The 18,804-nt window shown below is 28.9% G+C and overlaps 1 protein-coding gene across 3 annotated transcripts in view; it reads left to right on the top strand.

The window, feature by feature from the left end:
• Positions 1 to 18,804, top strand: part of LOC107436283 (serine/threonine-protein phosphatase 1 regulatory subunit 10) — a 59,070-nt gene that overhangs the window by 26,723 nt on the left and 13,543 nt on the right. For all 3 annotated transcript variants that reach the window (XM_016047927.3, XM_016047925.3, XM_016047926.3), the window contains 6 exons: positions 12,164 to 12,250; positions 14,016 to 14,200; positions 14,713 to 14,793; positions 15,506 to 15,784; positions 16,463 to 16,675; positions 17,833 to 17,981. In XM_016047927.3, the coding sequence (XP_015903413.1) occupies positions 12,164 to 12,250; positions 14,016 to 14,200; positions 14,713 to 14,793; positions 15,506 to 15,784; positions 16,463 to 16,675; positions 17,833 to 17,981 (994 nt within the window). The remainder of the gene's footprint in view (positions 1 to 12,163; positions 12,251 to 14,015; positions 14,201 to 14,712; positions 14,794 to 15,505; positions 15,785 to 16,462; positions 16,676 to 17,832; positions 17,982 to 18,804) is intronic.

Below are 18,804 nucleotides of genomic sequence, written 5' to 3'. Positions count from 1 at the left end.
AAATAATTTTTTTTTACCATTTTCTAGGTGTATATTAAAAAACTAATGCTATTAAAAAGAATTTTAAAAACCACCATGCAGAGGGATTTTTAAACAATTTCATTATTCTAAGTACTCAAAGAACTAAAACTTTATTATACGAATTTTTATCAAAAGGAATACTTATGATAGTTCCTTATTCAGAAAGAAAAAAAAACTTATAGTGTTGTCTTAAAGAGTAGAATAAATTTAAAGCATGCGTGGAATTAAAAATTAATTACATTTTTTATGAATTTATATCTCGGTTATTATTTTTATTTATCTTGGTATTTTTCCCCCCTGAAAACAATTTTCTCTTTATACTATAGTTAAAAAATGATGGCATCGAAATATTTTAATTCGCACCGAGTCTTTCGAAACTGACGCTATTTTAATTTAAATGAGGAAAAAAAAAAATTTCTGTTACATTTCGTTTGTGGTTTGGGACGTATTCCATCTGAATTGCATTCATTTTTTTTTTTTTTTTTTTTAAGATATTGGGATAGCTTTGTAATTTATTCAAAAAATTTAGTAACATGTCTTAATTATTTTAAATTGAAGGCATTTAAAAAAAACTTGCAGTTGAGTTTTATTTTTCTCACCAAGTATATTAAGTTTTCTCAGCCTCTAAAACATCAAAAAAATTTCAATAAAATGCATTCATAAATCGGATAAGTTGGCGGCTATGTAGCTGCTAACTTGTACTGTTGTCGGGGAATAATTATCTAAGAATTTCCTATTGATTGTACTACTTCACGAACATTTTCATATATTTTAATTGATTTTTCTTGCCAGTAAAACTATAAACCAAGGTATATACATTAAAACTTGTTACCAATAAAACATCCTCAATCGTCGGACAAATTAACAGCTTTATATATATTCAAGTACATATTTATTTTTATAATGCGCATCATATATTTTATGCATAAAGACTCTTGAAATACTTTGTAGTGTTACTATGTGTATGAATCACATTTGTCATCTAAGAACAAAAATAACTTTTTTTATTTGTTATTATATATATAAGTTGACGTCTAGAAAAAGAAAAATGAAGCCCTTAGCGGCTTTAAATTGTCTGCACCTGTTTGAAAATCCTAGGATCGATTTTGTAAGATTCATTCACGTCTGGTTAAGTGTGCTGTGGATTTTCCCTTTGCTTCTTGCTCTCAAGGAGATGTCAAATCTAAACAGGTGGAGACCTGTCGTGGAAACATTTTTATATGGAAGTTATAATCGATTTAAGAAAGCAAAGTTAATTGTTAATTACCGGGAGCAAGCATGAAAATTCACACGTAGAAGCAGTCATTTTCATCGTCATTGATGATTCTGTTCATTGTGAAAAAAAGAATAGTTTGAAGTTACTGTTATTGGAAAGTGATGTTCACGAGGAAAAAGAAAAAATCAGTAAATAGAAAGTATTGTGAATCACAGGCTCTTTGTTAGGGATATCGCAGCAAAAAATTTCAGAAGTAACACGAGAGGTGAACGTCATTTTATACTCCCTTATTTCGACAGTAAAGAGATGGGGCTTTTTGTATTTAACGGGCGAAAAATAATTAGGATAAGTTTAAATGTATTGTTATAATACAAATTTGACCCCAGATTCAATGTGCTATGCGAAAGATTTTATAGATTGATAAATGCTGTTTCTAATGGTGTGACTAAGCAACATTGCGTAATAATTTGCAACAGCATTCAGTTTGAAATTAATTGCAAGAACAGCAGGCAAGGAAAATATTTAAAGCAGGGAATAATTTATCCAGTTGAATGAATTAGCTTTTTGTTGAAGAAAATTTTAATGCAAAAACATCAAAATGAGTAGGCAAAAAAGCTAGATTCTAAAAAGTTGATAAAATAAAAAAGAAGTATGAAGATCTTGAACCTGTCTACGGATTAATCGCAATGGATGAACGAGTCATCTGCACATTTTGAAAGAAAAAAACGCAGGACATAAAGTGTAACTTTTATGATCTTCATTACGCTCGGATCTTTTACAAGCATTAATTACTGCTATTTTTTTTCCATCTCAAATAACAATTTAAAGAAAAAAAATTAATTTTAAATTTAAAGTATGTTGAGCAGCATAATGTTAAACTTTAATCAGCTGATGTTAATGTATATTATAATTTTAAAAAATATATAAGGTGTCTTCTAAATGTTGAAATAAAGTCTGGTGTATCGTGCAAATGAAGAAAGGCTTAGCAACCTTTGACTGGGAAGATAAGGTACAGTGATAAATTAACGTTGGTTGACTTTTTTGGTCTATGTTTGCATCCTGAACACAGCATTTCTGACACGCCCAATAGAACTGATTTCTTAAATTATAGCACAAACGAATTTTTACACTACTCCAGGTTACATTGCAGACTAGACAGGTTTGTGAAGCATGTTATCTTTTAAGAGTTTCTCACTGAAAGAAATCTAAGCTCGTGTGATTGTTCAGGTCACATTAACATTGTAGTTAAATATAAAGAATCGCCAGTCATGGATTGCTTAGCAATTCGACATTTACTAATATCTAGCAAGCGTGGGATGAGCTTCCAATAAGACTGACTCATTTTGTGGAATTGTTTGAATGGCTGGAATTGTTTTTAGCTCAGTGTAACTGCAAACCAAAGCGCGATTTTCACCTAAATATAAACCAGCTCTAAAACTAATAATAAATATCGCGACCGCCAAAAGCATAGCTCAACTGCTTTGTGCCTGGCAATCGTTACGTACATTTGCTGATTCAATGTTTAAAGCCCATGTATTTTCATTAAGGTGTAGGACTTTTGTATCAAATTTTTTGGAAATGAGTGGGGTTATGAGTTGGCTATTCATACAGTTACCCTGTCGGCAATCCAGAAACCTAGACATCTTGTATTTGTTAGCGTTTTACGAGCTTAATACATTTTTGGTAGTATGTTCTATAAAGCATGTAACGTAACTAATTAAAAGCCAATTTCTATTTTGGATATATAGTAAAATTTAATTGCATATACGCAGCTTAGGATATGCTTTTCTAAAAATTGAACCTTAATTTTGATTAACTATATGCTGTTTTGAATCTGATATAGTTGTCTCTTAAGAGACAATATAATGTAATTTTTTTATTATTAAATCTGATTTGAATTGATCCTCAAATGACACTTTCGAAGCTCTCTAGAAAAAAGTGTTATCTTACTCTTGCGGTAAAGCTATGAAAACCATTGTGCCCCTAACAATTATCTGGACTTCAGAACGGACAATTAAAAATAGCGAGATTTATCAACCAAGATAAAAAAAAAATCAATTTTTGAAAAATTTTAGCTCAGTGTAACCGTAAACCAAAGCACGATTTTCACCTAAATATAAACCAGCTCTAAAACTAATGATAAATATCGCGACCGCCTAGCTCAACTGCTTTTTGCCTGGCAATCGTTACGTGGATTTGCTGATTCATTGTTTAAAGCCCATGCATTTTCATTAAGGTAGCCCAGATAGTGTAGCATTGACGTAATTTTTTAAAATATTAGATCACAAACGCTTTTCTTATCAATGTTTTGCGCTATTTTCAGAATTAGAGTAGAAAGCACTTGCTAAAGATAGACTTAGAAGTCAGATAAAAAGTCATATTCACAGCAATTGTGGAAATCGTAGAGAAGCGTATTTTGTGTGACAAGTTGGACCCGTTTTCACAATTGCTCAACAGATAAACTCGATGTTCATTATATCTTGTTAAGCAATTTTATAAAAATTTTAATCGAGCTAAGTTTTTATGCGAAATAGCTAAGTTTTATGTCCAGTGCGCAGGAAAAAAAAAACTCGCTATAATAATTGGATCTTCACGTTTTAGGACTAATGTTTCAAGGGGGTGATCTCAAAAACGCTAATTAGTAAGTTTCGTATAAAATCTAACGAAAACGTACTTCTCTGAATAAACATATTTTATTCACTATTTCTCGAACTTATGAATTATTTTCGCACTCGATTATAAAATTCGCTAATCCACAGATAATTCTATACAAAATGTAACTTTTAGTAAATATTTATTATTTGAGCCGTAGTGAGGCTTAAGGGATAGAGCCTTAATGCGACGACATATTTAAGAATTTTATAAATGAGTGCAAAAAAATTTTTTCAATTCACTTAAGTTCTCCAAGACATGGAAAAATACGCAGAAAAGTAAAATTAACAAAAAGTAAGGGATTTAAACTTAGGATAGCTCCCCTGGCCAAACTATGGGGACCATAATTCCCTGATTTCGGTTACCCTCTTTATTTTCGAGGTCAGGAATCCAAATCCTCGAAGGTTGTTTATTTAAAGAAAGTACGCTTCGATGTCTGATTTAGTAACTTAAAATATCGTTTATACTAATTAGCATGTTTGACGTCATCCCATTTAGTCCTTGAGCGTGAAGACCCGATCTATAAATAGATCAAAAGTTATCCATGTTGGATCGGGAGTTTCCCCCTTTTTGTGTACCGTATATATAATAAAGGAATCCTAAACTAAGAACGATACTTGATGGTTAAATTCTTCAAATTAGACCTGTCAGCAGGCTCATTATTAACTTGCGAAACGGTGCACCTGTCCTTTTTCTCATAGTGTGGTTTGTATATTGATGGTCGGCTTTCAATACCTAATCGGTATACTAAGTTATGCTAGCATTAGCAACAAGATCCAGCTGCTTAAAGGAAAGTTATAAGGGCAAGAATCAAGCAGGCTTTTAATTAGGACTAATACCTTTCTCCATTCGAGTTGTAAATACAGTATAGCAATGAGGTAGCCGAGTTTTTGAAACATTTTAAATAACGACGTTAATGTTCTTAATATAAACAGTCCCGGAGATGAACATAAATATTTACCATTTATATGAACGCCTAGTAAATATAAGTCGATGTGCGGTTGAACTGATTCCGCGATTAACCCTCAGAGGGACCAGTAAGCAAAATTGCTCTTTAAAAATCTTTTCACTTCATTTTCAGCCTTGTTTTTAAAGGGAAAAACCAGCTTCCGCTAGATTGCTGACTGCATTAGATTAAATATTAACCGTAAGCATGGTCATTACAAGATTAACTAATTGCAATCTGCGAATTCGTTATTAGATGACTGAAAGTTTTGATTTAATAAGTCTTTATTCGTGAAGCAGTAAATGATCTTGCTGCCTGTGATACTTAAAATGGTAATGCTCGGATGATAGTTAACTTTCCTAAATTGTATCCGTGAGACGCGATTTGAAGTAATTTTACACCCATCTTATTTCTCTGATCTCACAGTCTCGGTTGAATCAATACTTCCAAGAGTTATCTTGCCAGTAGTAAAAGTTAGTTTTGTTCCTCTACGTAGGTTTATCCTCGCTGTTACAGAATGATTATATTACTTTATAGATATTGTGTGGGGGCAGAATTGTATTTACTCAACCGAAGATCTTGCAGGCTTTCTTTTTTGTTTTCTTCATTTAGGTATAAATAATTTTGACTCTTCGATTTGATAATTTTTTCTTTTACTCTGCATGAGAATTGAGTTAATTTTTCTTTATTTTTTAGGTTTTTCTAAATCGGCGTTAATTATTTTTCTTTCCTTCTAAAACATGTCTACCTTGCGTTAAGCGAATACTAATTTCGGTACTGATTTTCACATCAAGAGGTCATACGAATAATTAAGTTACTGAACTAGATACAATTTTAGTAAATTTGTCTTAAAATAAAAACTAAATAGTGGTCTAAAGCGATTCTACCTGTGCAATGAACGAGGGACTTGTAAATCATGAATTGTTTAGAATATTCTACAGTTCCAAAAAAGTAGTATGGCGGCTTTCCTTCTCTATTGTCCTTTAAAATTCAACAGTCGGAAGATATTTTGAGAAATTGCGAAAAGTCTTGCGTAAATGTGAAACGTATTATGCAGAGTTGCTTGAAAGCTTATGCTTCTTTCCTGGAAATAAAAAGAATGTGCTGATTGTTAATTATAAAATCTAAAGTTTATATTTGTATCGTTAAACTATTTCCAGCTGAGCAGTAATAGCTGTTAAATACTTAATACTAATAAATTGTAAACAAACTAATAATTGCAATTTCTAAATCCTAATAAATTTATATTCGAATTAATTCAAATATCGTTTATCATAAAAGTTAATAAAAATCGTTATACTTTGTTCACAATTACAATTAATGTAGAAACAATTGAAATATGTTTCTACTTAAGCCAGGGGTATTCTCCAATACACATTGACCAGTCGTTTTCTTAAAATGTCAAAAAACGATGTATCGCAATTGCGTATAATTTAAAGCCGTAACTTCGATTTAACATCATGACTGAAGTGAACAGGTATTAAAAATTTTTGGTTTCGTGAAGGAATGCAATGGATTTCATGAACTCAGTTTGATTAATCCGGAAATAATATTAAAATAAATTTACTCTTTTTCTGAATTTACTAAAATAAAGCAAATCTTATGAGATTTGTTGTTAATAGATATTTCTTACATGGCCTTGTACAGTTAATTCTGTTGTTGTTTCTTATCCTCTAATTGTCAGACAAGATCCAGTAGGTTGTTGATCCTCAAAAAGTCAATGACAAGAAGTGGAGCAGCATATAAGTCCTCCTTGGAAAGGCCCAAGCAGTCGAGGATACAGTTAATTCTAGATAATTTTAATAAATCATATTGATAAAAACAAAATAAAAAACTAAGAGATCGTTCGTGGAATAATTTTTAAAAAAAATGTTAGATTGCATTTCTTAAGTATTTAAACGTTAACGAAACATTTGTTCAAATTTTTAAGTCTAGAATTGGTTGAGAATAATCCAAATTTGCTGTCTGAAATTTCTAGTATTGTAACTAAGCTTTTCTGGAACGATCCCGTGAATTTGCATCGCGATAAGGTGTGGAAATCGGAGATACCAAGGTGAAAAATTTATAGACAGCCGTATCTATATTCCGTGAATCAAGGAATGACCGCTTGTATTGTCATTACGGATACTAGATTTGGAAATAGAGCAAATATGTTTTGCTCTGTCGCTAAGATTTCATATAGGTAATTAACATGAAACCAGAGTTCCGCTGTGACCACCCAAATTTTTACTTTTCGTCATTATTACGAAAATTCTTTTATTTTTAATAAAAAACGGAAAATTAAATTATAAGTAACTCGTCTTCTTGTCTTGAAATGTCTACTTCATTTGGAGTGATTAAATAGTAATGCTCCGAGGATTGGGAAGCAATAAGTAACAGAGGGCGTAACCTTTAATGTAATTAAAGTAAAATGTGAAAAAAGTCATAAAAATTGGAGTATTAGATAAAACTAAAGAGAAAAGAAACGGAAGGAAGCGGGGTCTCCTAGTGACTATATAAGGAGCGCCCGCATTTTTTATTTTTTGAATTAATATCCGTAATTGGAAAAAAATAAGGCGTTAAGTCACTTTACTATCTCTTTTCTGCATCCTTTTTTTTTTTTGAAGTATGATTCTCGTATTTTCTACCCTTTGCATTCTACGAGATTTACCGATTACGGAATCAATTGTTATTTAATTCATATGATAGTGAAGAATTATATCTTTGTCTTAGAGGCGAATTACCTAATTTCTTTATTTTTATAAATATGTCAAATGATTCATAATTTATTGACTGGAATAAATGTAAAGCATATCCACAACCACCCTTGTGTGCCAAGAAGTTAGGACTCCGCAATGATAGTGACAATGTGGTCAGCATTGCGCACAGACAGCCTTTACTTCTCAGACCAATTGGTACACATCGATCGGAACCTGTGAGTGTTTCAAGTCGCCGTTTCCCAATCGAAACTCATTCATTAGAATATATTAGTACATAGTTGCCAACTCTACTGGTTTAATTAAAATTCTCTGGGATTTTGTACATTTTAGTAAATTCTCTAAAATTGGGAAAGTTTAATAAAAAATCCCTATTGAAATAGAACTTTTGTACAGATTATTGCTAGAATATTTGAATAAGTATTACCAATACATATAACCTTATTTATAGAAATTTACTCAGAAATTTAATTTTTGAAATCTTAAAAAAACGCTTATTTTTTATGGCAATGACGAGAACAGTTTTTATTACTCTTTATTTACCGAAGGCATATTTTAATGATTTTCTTTTACTCTCTAATTAGGGAGTAATAGATAAAATTAAAACGCTCCGAGAAATTCCGCTTTTTTCGCCTAATTTCGTTCAAGACTTAATTTACAATTCTAAAATATATTTAACAGAAGGACCATCTGTTCTACTCGTTTTAATGGTTTAAAATTTTGTTATGAAAGAAAGAGCTTTCATAAAATGAAATTAAATCTTGTATAATGAAGATAGGCTGTTTCATACCTGCCAACTCTTCCGGAAGATTTCATATTTAAAGTGGTAGTAATTATATACTATTTTTTCTTTTATAATCTTAATTTTTAAATGATATTGATCACCACTATTCTTACAAAAATTAAGCACAGATATTAATATGCGTTACTATCATTGTTGTCAACTTAAGTTTTCTCAAATACAACGTATTTGTTTGCTTAAAATTGAAGTTTTAATTCCATTTTAATACCACTGGGAAAAATGATAATGGAAGGGATTAGAAGTTGGCAGGTATGCTGTTTGAAAAATTTAAATTGATCTCTTCGTAAAGTTTATTCAAAATGATTTTCATAACAAAAAAAAAAAAGTTTTAGCGTGTTTGAATCCCTCCAAAGATAAAGATTTTGTTACTCCTCGCTCTATTTTCATAAAACAATGGCAAATTATTAATCCTTTGTTCTAAAGGAATTCTTTGAAACAGTTTTTAGCAAATTTAATTACACTATATTGTAAAAATATTCTAAATATCAATACATGAATCTTAATATAAAGAATTTCTCAGCTGAATATGAAGACAGCCATTTCAAAATTTTTAGTCGCATCCGAAAATATGTTTTAACTTACATTTAAAAAAAAATATTTTAAGCGTTTCCCCCCTCTCTACTGAACTTCGGCATTCTTTCGTTGTTCAGCGCCAGAACAATTCAAATCCCAATTTTTCACAGCAATAAAATTAAGTTTTTCTAAGCGTTCTTCTAGAAATTTTTTCAAAAAGGCAATTAATATCTAAGTAGAAAAATAATTCTAAGCAAATGATGTAACAATATCATGAAACCCCCGATTCATCTATCCAAAAACTGATAAAATGCAAATAACTTATTTTAGAGAAGGTGACTGCAATCTTTCCCGTTTAGACGAGTATTGATTGATCATTATAATGCGTCTCTTACTATTTTCTTCTCTTTTAATCCTTTCTCTTTCATTAACAAAATTTTTCTTAGAGACAATAAAAATATTCTAAAGTATGAAATTATCAGATTTTTATCATAAAATGCTAGTTAGTTTTTCGTAATTTCCCCCCCTTGCTTCTTCCTTCTATAGATACCATTTTATGTTGACCCCTAACATGTCCTTTCAACAATCTGGGGCTGAACCCCCCCCCCCCGACCTTGATCGGGTCCTGTCCCAAATTTATCCGTTTGATTATGAATCCATGGGAAGTGATTCACAAAGCTGCAATCTGTTAAGGATAATTATTTGCTTCGAGTTTATAAATCTTACATAGGAGCTGGCAGCTGACGTAGTTGCGACATTAGCATTTAATTTTTTTTATTTGTTTAATTCATACGAAAACTTAACCTATTAATGCAATTTTTAACACCCGAAAATTAAAATTTTTATTTTCTTTTTCATTGACTATTTCTTAATATACATTTCATACTAAGTAACCTTGGACAGACAGATAATTGAGAAATTCCCCTTTCTAAAATTGCCAACCTCTAGTGAGTTTCTTAATCCTTAAGCTCTTGATTAGGAATGTCTTTGCAATAATGAAACTAATTTTATACTATATGTTTAAATGATTGTATTAACTCAATTACTGATCTGTGTTTTTGCAGATTATTAGGATCCTACATAAATACAACTTTTCTCCAGAAATTGAAATTAAATAATTCGAATTAAATATATGGAGCATTTATTATATTCTTCACAAAATATACAAAGAATTTATTCAAGAACTAAATCCATGAATATCACTTAACCGTTTATGTGAAGGACTAGGGTTCGATTCTCGGTCGCGGCTTGAAGCTCGCCTAAATACTGATTGATATCTTCCACCTTGGCTGAGAAGAACATGCTTTTTGTGCGCACTACGATTAACATATCCACTATCTCCACGACCCCCTTGTATCTCTACGGACTGTCAAGTTTAAACGAAGGAATGTTTAAATTATATTCCATGTATATATTATTGCTGGATCGGATTTTTTCACAAAAAATCAGGTTTTCTCATACTTGGAATTTATGGAAGAAAGAAAAACTGTTAAGAGTGCGAGGTAACTTATTCCACCCCCCCCCTCTTGTTTTGTACTTCAAATGATGTAGAAATATTGACGTCATTTTCTCCTCGATCGTTTTTTATAAATGTTTTAAAGACAATGTTACGAGAAAGGACTTCAAACGTTATTAGCAAATGCATTAAATTAAACAATGAATATATTTAAACTTTTTATTAAAAGTTATTAATTTACGCTATAATTCAGTTAAGTAAAAATTGGGAGCATTAATTTATTTTTTTAAAATTTAATTTAGCGAAGTCAAATTTTTGATTTAGTATTTCTCTGCTCTTAACTCATTATGTGTATTACGATTTTTTTTTCCCAATCGATTGTCGTGCCATACGTGTTTGATGGGAGAAAAAGAAAGTGAACTGGAAGTAATGAACGGGTGAAAATTCCAAGAATAAATTGTGCCTGCAACCTTGAAGAGATGAAGGCTACAAACTGGGTGTCGTTTATCGTACTGTTTATTACCAAGAAATAATTCACTTTGTTCTTCTGTGTTAATGATGTGTATTTTGCTTTATTGTCGTATTGTGATATATATTTGCTTTATGTTAAAATTTTTATTATTTTTTTTGTATCAGTATTAAGTTATCTAGAATGAGGGTGCGCAATCTTTTTTGAAAAAAGGACGGCAAAGTAATTTACTTATTTTTTGATTCAAAAATATCTTCAAATTTCTTTTGAAACTCATAATTGTACCTCTGCATTTTAGAATTGTGATCAATTTTTTAAGAATTATATTTTGTTCTTATGCAATTAATGTAGTTTTTTTTTAAATATATTTTTTTGATAGAAAGGTTGTGCAGCCCTAATCTAGCACCTCTGATTTTAATAGTGAAAAAAAGCTGTAATTACCTTTTATGTGTTCAAATTTCTTTTTTCATATGCTTAACTCCATAATTATTTTTTCAGAAATGACTAATACATTTTTTCTTTCTCAGCTTTAGAATAATTAAAAAGATGTAGATCTCAACATTCCTATCTTAATATTATTTTTCTTGTGTAACTGAATTATTTAAAAGATTGTGATTATTCGAAATATAATTATGATTGGGGTGATCAGTCCAATTTAATAGTTCGTTGAGGTAACATCATTGTAGTATTAAGCATATTTTTGGCCGTTTTTGATACATCTTAATTTGGATATGAAGGGATATTTATCCTGAAAAAAATGAATTGTTTAGGAAAAATTGATTATTAAGTAAATATTAAACAGAATATGGTCACATTCAAAAATTATGAAGATAAAGAAGTCCCTTAAAAGGATGAAGAAACCCGAAGGTTTTGTAAGTAAATGAATTGTTCCCAACGGACAGCTAGCATAGAAAGAGATCCATGGTTGGCAATTTATCGAAAGATAACATAGCCGAAAATAAAGCCAACCCCCATAGTCAATATTAAACTTAAAAATAATTTGGCGAAAGCGAATCTCCAACAAGACTGGGAGAATTAGTATAACCTTGTTACTGAAACATTTTTGTGGTAAGAAATAAAAAATAAAGAGTTATAAATAGATCTTGTTTCCGATTTAGTCGCGACAGAGAATTAATTAGTCTTTCATTAGTATTGAAATAAAAAGTTAGCCGTTACATTGATTGTTCAGAAAAGATTAAAATATTTTATAGGCGATTTTTATAAAATGCAATGAAAGTTAAATAATTAGTTTAATTTAATTAAAATTCGATAAAGAATGATTAAAAAATATAAGTTTAAGAAATTTTAAAAGCTAGAAAATATGTAATGTCTATCGTTGCACAATAATAATTATTTTTTGTTACTTATCTATTGTTTCTCATTCTTTTCTAGTTTAATGAAAAAATTCTCTAAGAAGCTTGTCAGTCGCTGTGTTTATTGCAATGTGCTTCAAGCAACAGAACCAGATATTTTATCAGAGTAAGTTTTATGAAATAGGTTATTAATTGTTTTGTAATTGTTCATGTGTTATTCAATAAATATTTTTTTCTTTACTTGAGTCTTTATTTGAATCTGAAACACAACAATTACAACACTTTTCAATCATGTTGACCATAATGCATTACTGTTTTAACACATGGCTCACTTGGGCATAGCTCATGGTTTAAAAGTGCTACATAAGTGAAATTTAATTTGGTACTAGATTTGTTGGTTTTAAGCTATCCTAGAATCCATGTTGTTAAGATAGATGTGCAAGCCTGGTAGAAATGTCCTAATTGTAACAAAACTTATTCTGTTTTAAAACAACTTGAAATGTTAAGTAGTAAAACAATTAGATAATTAAAAATTATTTTTACAGTATCTCTCATTTTAATTTTCTACTCATTATTTTATAAAAAGAATATAACACTAGAAATTTGCCTTTATTTTTTTATTGAATAAAGGGTAAATTTTTATGAAGTTAAGGAAATAATTCAATTTTTAACATTTGTAAAAAAAAATTTTTTTTTTACACCTTATAATATTGAAGGAAAATTAATCTTTTCTGTTCTATATGGGCATTCTAGTGCTCAAATTAGGATAATAATTTTAAAAAAATTATTTTTCTATGTTAGGATTCCCTATTAAATTTAAATATCCTATATGGGACTTATAATGAGTATATTATGGAATCATATTCTTAACTAGTTTTTATTATGGTCAAATCCCTTCTGTTTAGGTTGATGGTCATCTGTTGATTTTGTGTGTGTATATTGAGATTAATTACATTGTTTTGTTACTGACTTGGAAACTTTTTTCTAGTGGTTATGAAATTCTTATAGTAATCTAAATAAAAATGTGATATGATTAAATTTTTTTGAAGAATTGCATTAGTAGTCTTTCATACTGTAACATGTTCTTGTTTTATACACTTGTTTGACTAATTTAAGCCCTTGAAAGTAGCATTCACTCTTAAATATTACATATTCTTTTAAAAAAAATAGTGATAGAAATACACCTAAAGATGATTGTTCCTATAAACAAATGTTTTATGCTTAAATTTTAATAATTTAAGTGGCACTGTTGAACATTTTATTGTTTGAATCAAATATTTATTTTTAAGTAACAATTGTATGCATACATAATGCAAGAACTATAGATACAAAACCACTAATACAGTTTAATTATAATCATCTGAGTTAATATTTTATTAGAAGACTTGCATTATTTCATTTAAAATTGTTTTTTAATTAGTGATGATTTTTTTTAAATTTTGTAAATTTTTCTATAAGAAAACTAAGTAGCTCTCTTTAAAATTATGTTGAATATATAATTCAATGTATAGTATTAAGTAATAAAATATACATTTATTATTTGACTGTGCAAGTACATAAGTTACAGTCAAATCTACAATTTGATTTAAAATGTATCTAAATTTTAATGTTAAGTGCTGCTTTTAATTTACTTTTTAGTAAATACATATATTTAATGTTAACATTTCAATGATATTTATTAATTGAGATATAATGTTAAATAATAAAATAAAATTTAAAGATTTATTATTTAAATTCTTGAAAAGTGCATAGCTTACAGTCAAAACTACAATTTGATTTAAAACGTATCCAAATTTAAATGTTTTGTATTGACCATTTATATCTGTTGCTTTTAATTTATTTTTCTATAAATACATATATTTAATTTTAACATTTCCAAGATATTTATTGAAATTTTTCTGAATTAATAAAATTTGTGATTATTTTTACAGATATTTAGACAAAGGTGGCTGGGAAACTATTAACCTATGGCTTCAATATGCAAAAACATCTCTATCCCATAATTTCTTGCTGGAAATGCTTAAACTTTGCAAGCAACTTCCCATGACCTTGGAAAGATTGAAAGAAAACAACACTGCTAAATTAGTCAAAGCTTTGACAAAGCATGAAAATGAAGGTGATTTATACGATTCTATTGTTACTTGTTTTTTTTTTAAACTTTTTCTTAAGTACATTACACTTGCTTCAGGAATTTTTTTCATGGTACATAAACAGTTAGTTTGTAAACAGGCGTTAGTAGTTAGTTTTCAAATAATAGTGTGTAGTTAGTTTGTAAACAGACCTTAATTTTTAAATTTATTTTTACTTATAAAGGAAAGAAAAATTTGTTCTTGACTTTCATCTTCTGCTACTTGCCTTTTTTTATGATTATAATTGATAAGCAAATCTTGTTTTCAATGGAATATTTATGAAGTCCATAATATTATGTCTTATTTTCGCTTATTTCTTTACGTATTTTGAGTTTCATTTCACGCTATTAAAGTGGATTTTCAAATACACCATCAGGTTTAAAAAAATTTTAAAAATTTCTGTTCAACATCTTTATATTTGCTTTCCATATATCTGTGCATGATTTATCAAATAAGAACTTTCCATGAATAATGAAAATTAATTTTTACTTTTTTTTAGAAGTAAAAAATCTCTCAACTGAGCTTGTAACTAAATGGATGTCAATTATAAAAGAGAAGAAAGCTACTGAAGTCATTCCTGGTATTTATTAATTATTTTTAATCAAAATATCATTCACATGGTGCGTAGCATTTTTAAAAATCCCTTAAAGGTTCTTTTTTCATTGAGTGTTTTTAAAAAGTGCTTAATTTTCCCTTTTCGTAAATGAGATTTCTTTTCTTTACCATGTCAATTTTCATCTCGTATTATACAAAAGCATGCTTTTGACATTTTTCTATTCACGCTCTCACAATTCATTCAACCACAATCTATTTTAGCTTACCGTCGGTCCATAGCCTATGAAAACGCCTTTTACAGGTTTGATGAAATACTTGCTAATCCGCATGTGCGTATAGTGAACTGGGTTCGGTGAGATTATCTCACTCTCATGTGCAACTCTGCTGCATTTTGCAAGATATTCTCAATTTCAAGCTTCATTTTGCACCCTCTAAAATCAAACTGAAAAATCTCTTGATCATTTTTAATGGCTAATATAATCAAGAAAAGAGTTCTTTGTCAAAAAATAGTTATTTTATCATGATTATGTAAAGTCTTTGAAAATAATTTTGCATTTTGTTAATGCATGTAGTGCTTAAATATATTTTGTATATAATGTAGTGCTTAATATATAATAATAGTAATAAATATATATTGTAGTGCTTAAATATATTGAAAGATTTGGCTACGCACCCTGCATTTAAAATATTTTTATTTGTTTTGTTTTTGTTTAATGAGACCTTTGTTTATTTTAAAGTGGTTGAAAAGAAGAAAAAGAAAGAAAAATCTAAACCTGAACCAGAAAAAACTGAACCTAAGCCGGCTGCTAAAGCTGAGTCTCCTAAAGGTGCTGGTAAAGTCAAAGGCACCAAACGACCTTCTAGTGAAAAGGAACTAACTATGAAGGAAACTAAGAAAGAGGAATTTTATGAAGATGTCAAGATTGATCCTGAACCTTTACTGCCACCTCCTAAAAAAGCCAAACCAGATCGACCTAAAACAGCCAAAATTTACCAGAAGAAATTCAGGGCTACAGGTACAATACTTTTTATCCAGGGCATAAAATTTCAGTTATAAAATTAAAAGCCAGATTGAAATGTTTGTTCACCACAATTTTCATGAAAAATCTGAGTAATTTTTGAAGTTGTAACAGATGCAGGGGTGTTTCAAACTTAAATTTTTTGGTGGGGAGAAATTATGGAATTTCGAGTTTCACTAAATCATTTATAAGTTCAACTTTTTAAACTTATAATTCCATTAAACAATAAGAACACAAAAAGAAACTATTTGTAACATTTGGGGGGGGGGGGGTAATTCAAACGATTAAATGGAAATCTTATTGTATTTGTGCAATTTTATTTTTTAAGGTTATTACTGAGCAATTAAGGTAATTATTGTTATAACTGAAAAATTCAAATAGTTGCATTTATTGTTCTAATAAAATAAGTATTTAAAATAATGATTTAATGACATAATATGAAGAAAGTTTTATTTCTAATCAATTAAGTTTTCAAAAGAAATTTTTGGGAATTTTTTTTTCTTTTTAGATTTAATTTTTATTTTGAATTAATAATGAAATTAAATTGTTAATTGTGACTAGTTAAGATACAGAATTTGTATGGTTTAGAAAACTTTCTTTTCAACCTAGCATTTTTAAGAAAATATAGTGTATGTTTTAATTACTAATATAATTTTCATTTTATTTCTTTTTTAGGTTTGGAAGAGGAAACACCTTTGCCTAAAAATATTTCTAAGAAATCTACTAGTGTTGATAAATCTACAGTTGTTGCTGCTAAAAATGCTCTAAAATCGCCAGTTCTACCTGAAAGAGTGACTGAGAAGAAAATAAAACCAGAAAGTTTAATGACCATCAATGAAAGCCCCACACAAAATAAAGGCATCAAACTCATCCCTGCTAAGCCAAGGCGTATGTTTCATTAATAAATATTTAACTATTTTTTAGATTAAAAAAAAAGCTCTTAGTTCCTAGCATTACTTAACTTTTGTTAAGTAAAATTTTTATGTGATAAGTAAAACTTTTAATGAGATGAAATTTAAACTTCCAATAAAATTTTTCTCTTCCCCCCCCCCCCTTCACAGAGCAAGGATTTTGCTTCTTCTAACATGCGTGTCCGAAATTTCATTATTTATTCATTCTCTAATTATTGCTTTTGAATTTTCTTAAGTTTTACAATTCATGTTAATGTTCAAGTATTAAAAAAAATCGCAACCTTAAAATTTAAATTTCGGTAACAAAGTTCAATAGCTCTCATTTCAATGAATATGATGTAATAAAAATTATTAAAAAATATTAACTAGTGATTGAATAAATATGAAAATTTCACCCATATATTTATTTCTATGTAGATTAACAAGAATGAAGTAGAATGCTTTTTTCTCTAAAGGAGAGCTCTTTTAAATATTATTTTAATAATATTTAAAAATAATTTTAGTGTTACTATGTTGAGAAATTTAATTTTGTGTTCCATTTGTTGATAAAGTTGCTCATTAGTCTTTTGTTTAATTAAATGTATGAGTTTTGTTTTGTGTGAACCATTATAAACTAAATTCAATTTCTTTAGGAGAGAAAAAGCTATGTTAGGACTTTTCTTTTTGCTACCTGTACTTTTTACAATTACTAAAACTGACACTTTATAATTAATTGGTAAATAATATTTTAGGCCTATCTTAAAAGACAAAAACGTCAAATATGAATGCATTTATTTCAATATTGTGTAGGCTAGTTATTATTTTCTTTATTCAAAATTTTGAAATGAAACCAATCATTTCAAAACTTTAACAGTGCACCTATTGACGAAATTAATTAAATTTGTATCTCAATAAGAAAAAAATTGCTGGTTTCCTTAGCAGAACCCAGCAAATCTTGATATTTATCTTTCTTTTTATCATTATTGGATTTTTTAAGTCATTCCTCATGTTTGGGTTATCTGCCAGTAAAGTCACAGCACAAAAGCGCAGGAATCTAACAAAAAAGACGAGGATTAGCTAACCCAATTATTTGTCAGTAATATAATTAAAAGTGTTAATTTATTTTAATTTTAACCAGGAATAATTTTTTTACAGCTGCTTATATTCTTCATGAAAGTGCTAGTTTTATGGATGCTCTTACGTCTCAACCTGTGGCTCCCATCAAAAAAAGGAAGAAGACTTCATTACCAAATAAGGCAGCTACGTCACCTACTTCTCCTACTTTAGCAGCTCCTAAATTACAGGTTAGGAACTTTTTGTAACACTTTTTTTAAAAAAATTATACCTTTGTTTTAAAAATTGTTAATTTTATAGAACCATAGTTTGTCTTTCGAAAGAACTCCCCTCATTTTAAGTCTAAGGGAAACAGAAAATAGTGATTTTCTATCAGGGGAGCTTCTATCACCCTTAATTTCCTTTCTTTTGTCGATCTGAGACAAAACCAAAAAATATTGACTCAACAGCTGGACCTCGTAACCGTAACTAAACCTTGTAACTGTAGTCACTGCTACATTTTTCTTCTTCATTTCAAATAATTAAATTCTAAATATTAAAGACATAATTGAAGTTGAAGAGGATACTAAAGAATTTTCCATTATTCGAATTAAGAAGACCCAAAACATTAATTACTTCTTTCAATATTATGTATTTCTTGTGATTAAATATATTTTTTTCATTTTATGTTTTTGCCATAATATATAAAAAGCTTAAAAGACATTTTAAAGACTCATAAAAGAGCAAAAATTTTAAAATTCTTTGTTATAGTTGTTTATCTCAAAACTCTTTTTAAATCTGAAATAATAAGTTAATTAGTTTCTGAGAAATAATGATTTCCAAAGGACTTATTTAAGTATATTAAGTTCCTGGACAATTTTTATGATTATTAATAACCTAGAAGTAATCCAGTAATTTTATAAAAATTTTTAATATTTGCTTCAAGAGTTCTGAAGATTAATGTCAATTGAAGTCTGACATTGTCGCAGAAAGTTGCCAAGTTCTTGCAGAAAGTTTTTACTTTGGGAAGTAAAAAGTTTTGGTTTTCTTTTCTGCGGAAATTTTCTAAAGATT

This window comes from Parasteatoda tepidariorum, chromosome 7 (assembly GCF_043381705.1).
Source record: "Parasteatoda tepidariorum isolate YZ-2023 chromosome 7, CAS_Ptep_4.0, whole genome shotgun sequence".
NCBI classification, from domain to species: domain Eukaryota; kingdom Metazoa; phylum Arthropoda; class Arachnida; order Araneae; family Theridiidae; genus Parasteatoda; species Parasteatoda tepidariorum.
Note: the sequence above shows the minus strand (reverse complement) of the source record. Positions and strands in the feature narration are given on the sequence as shown.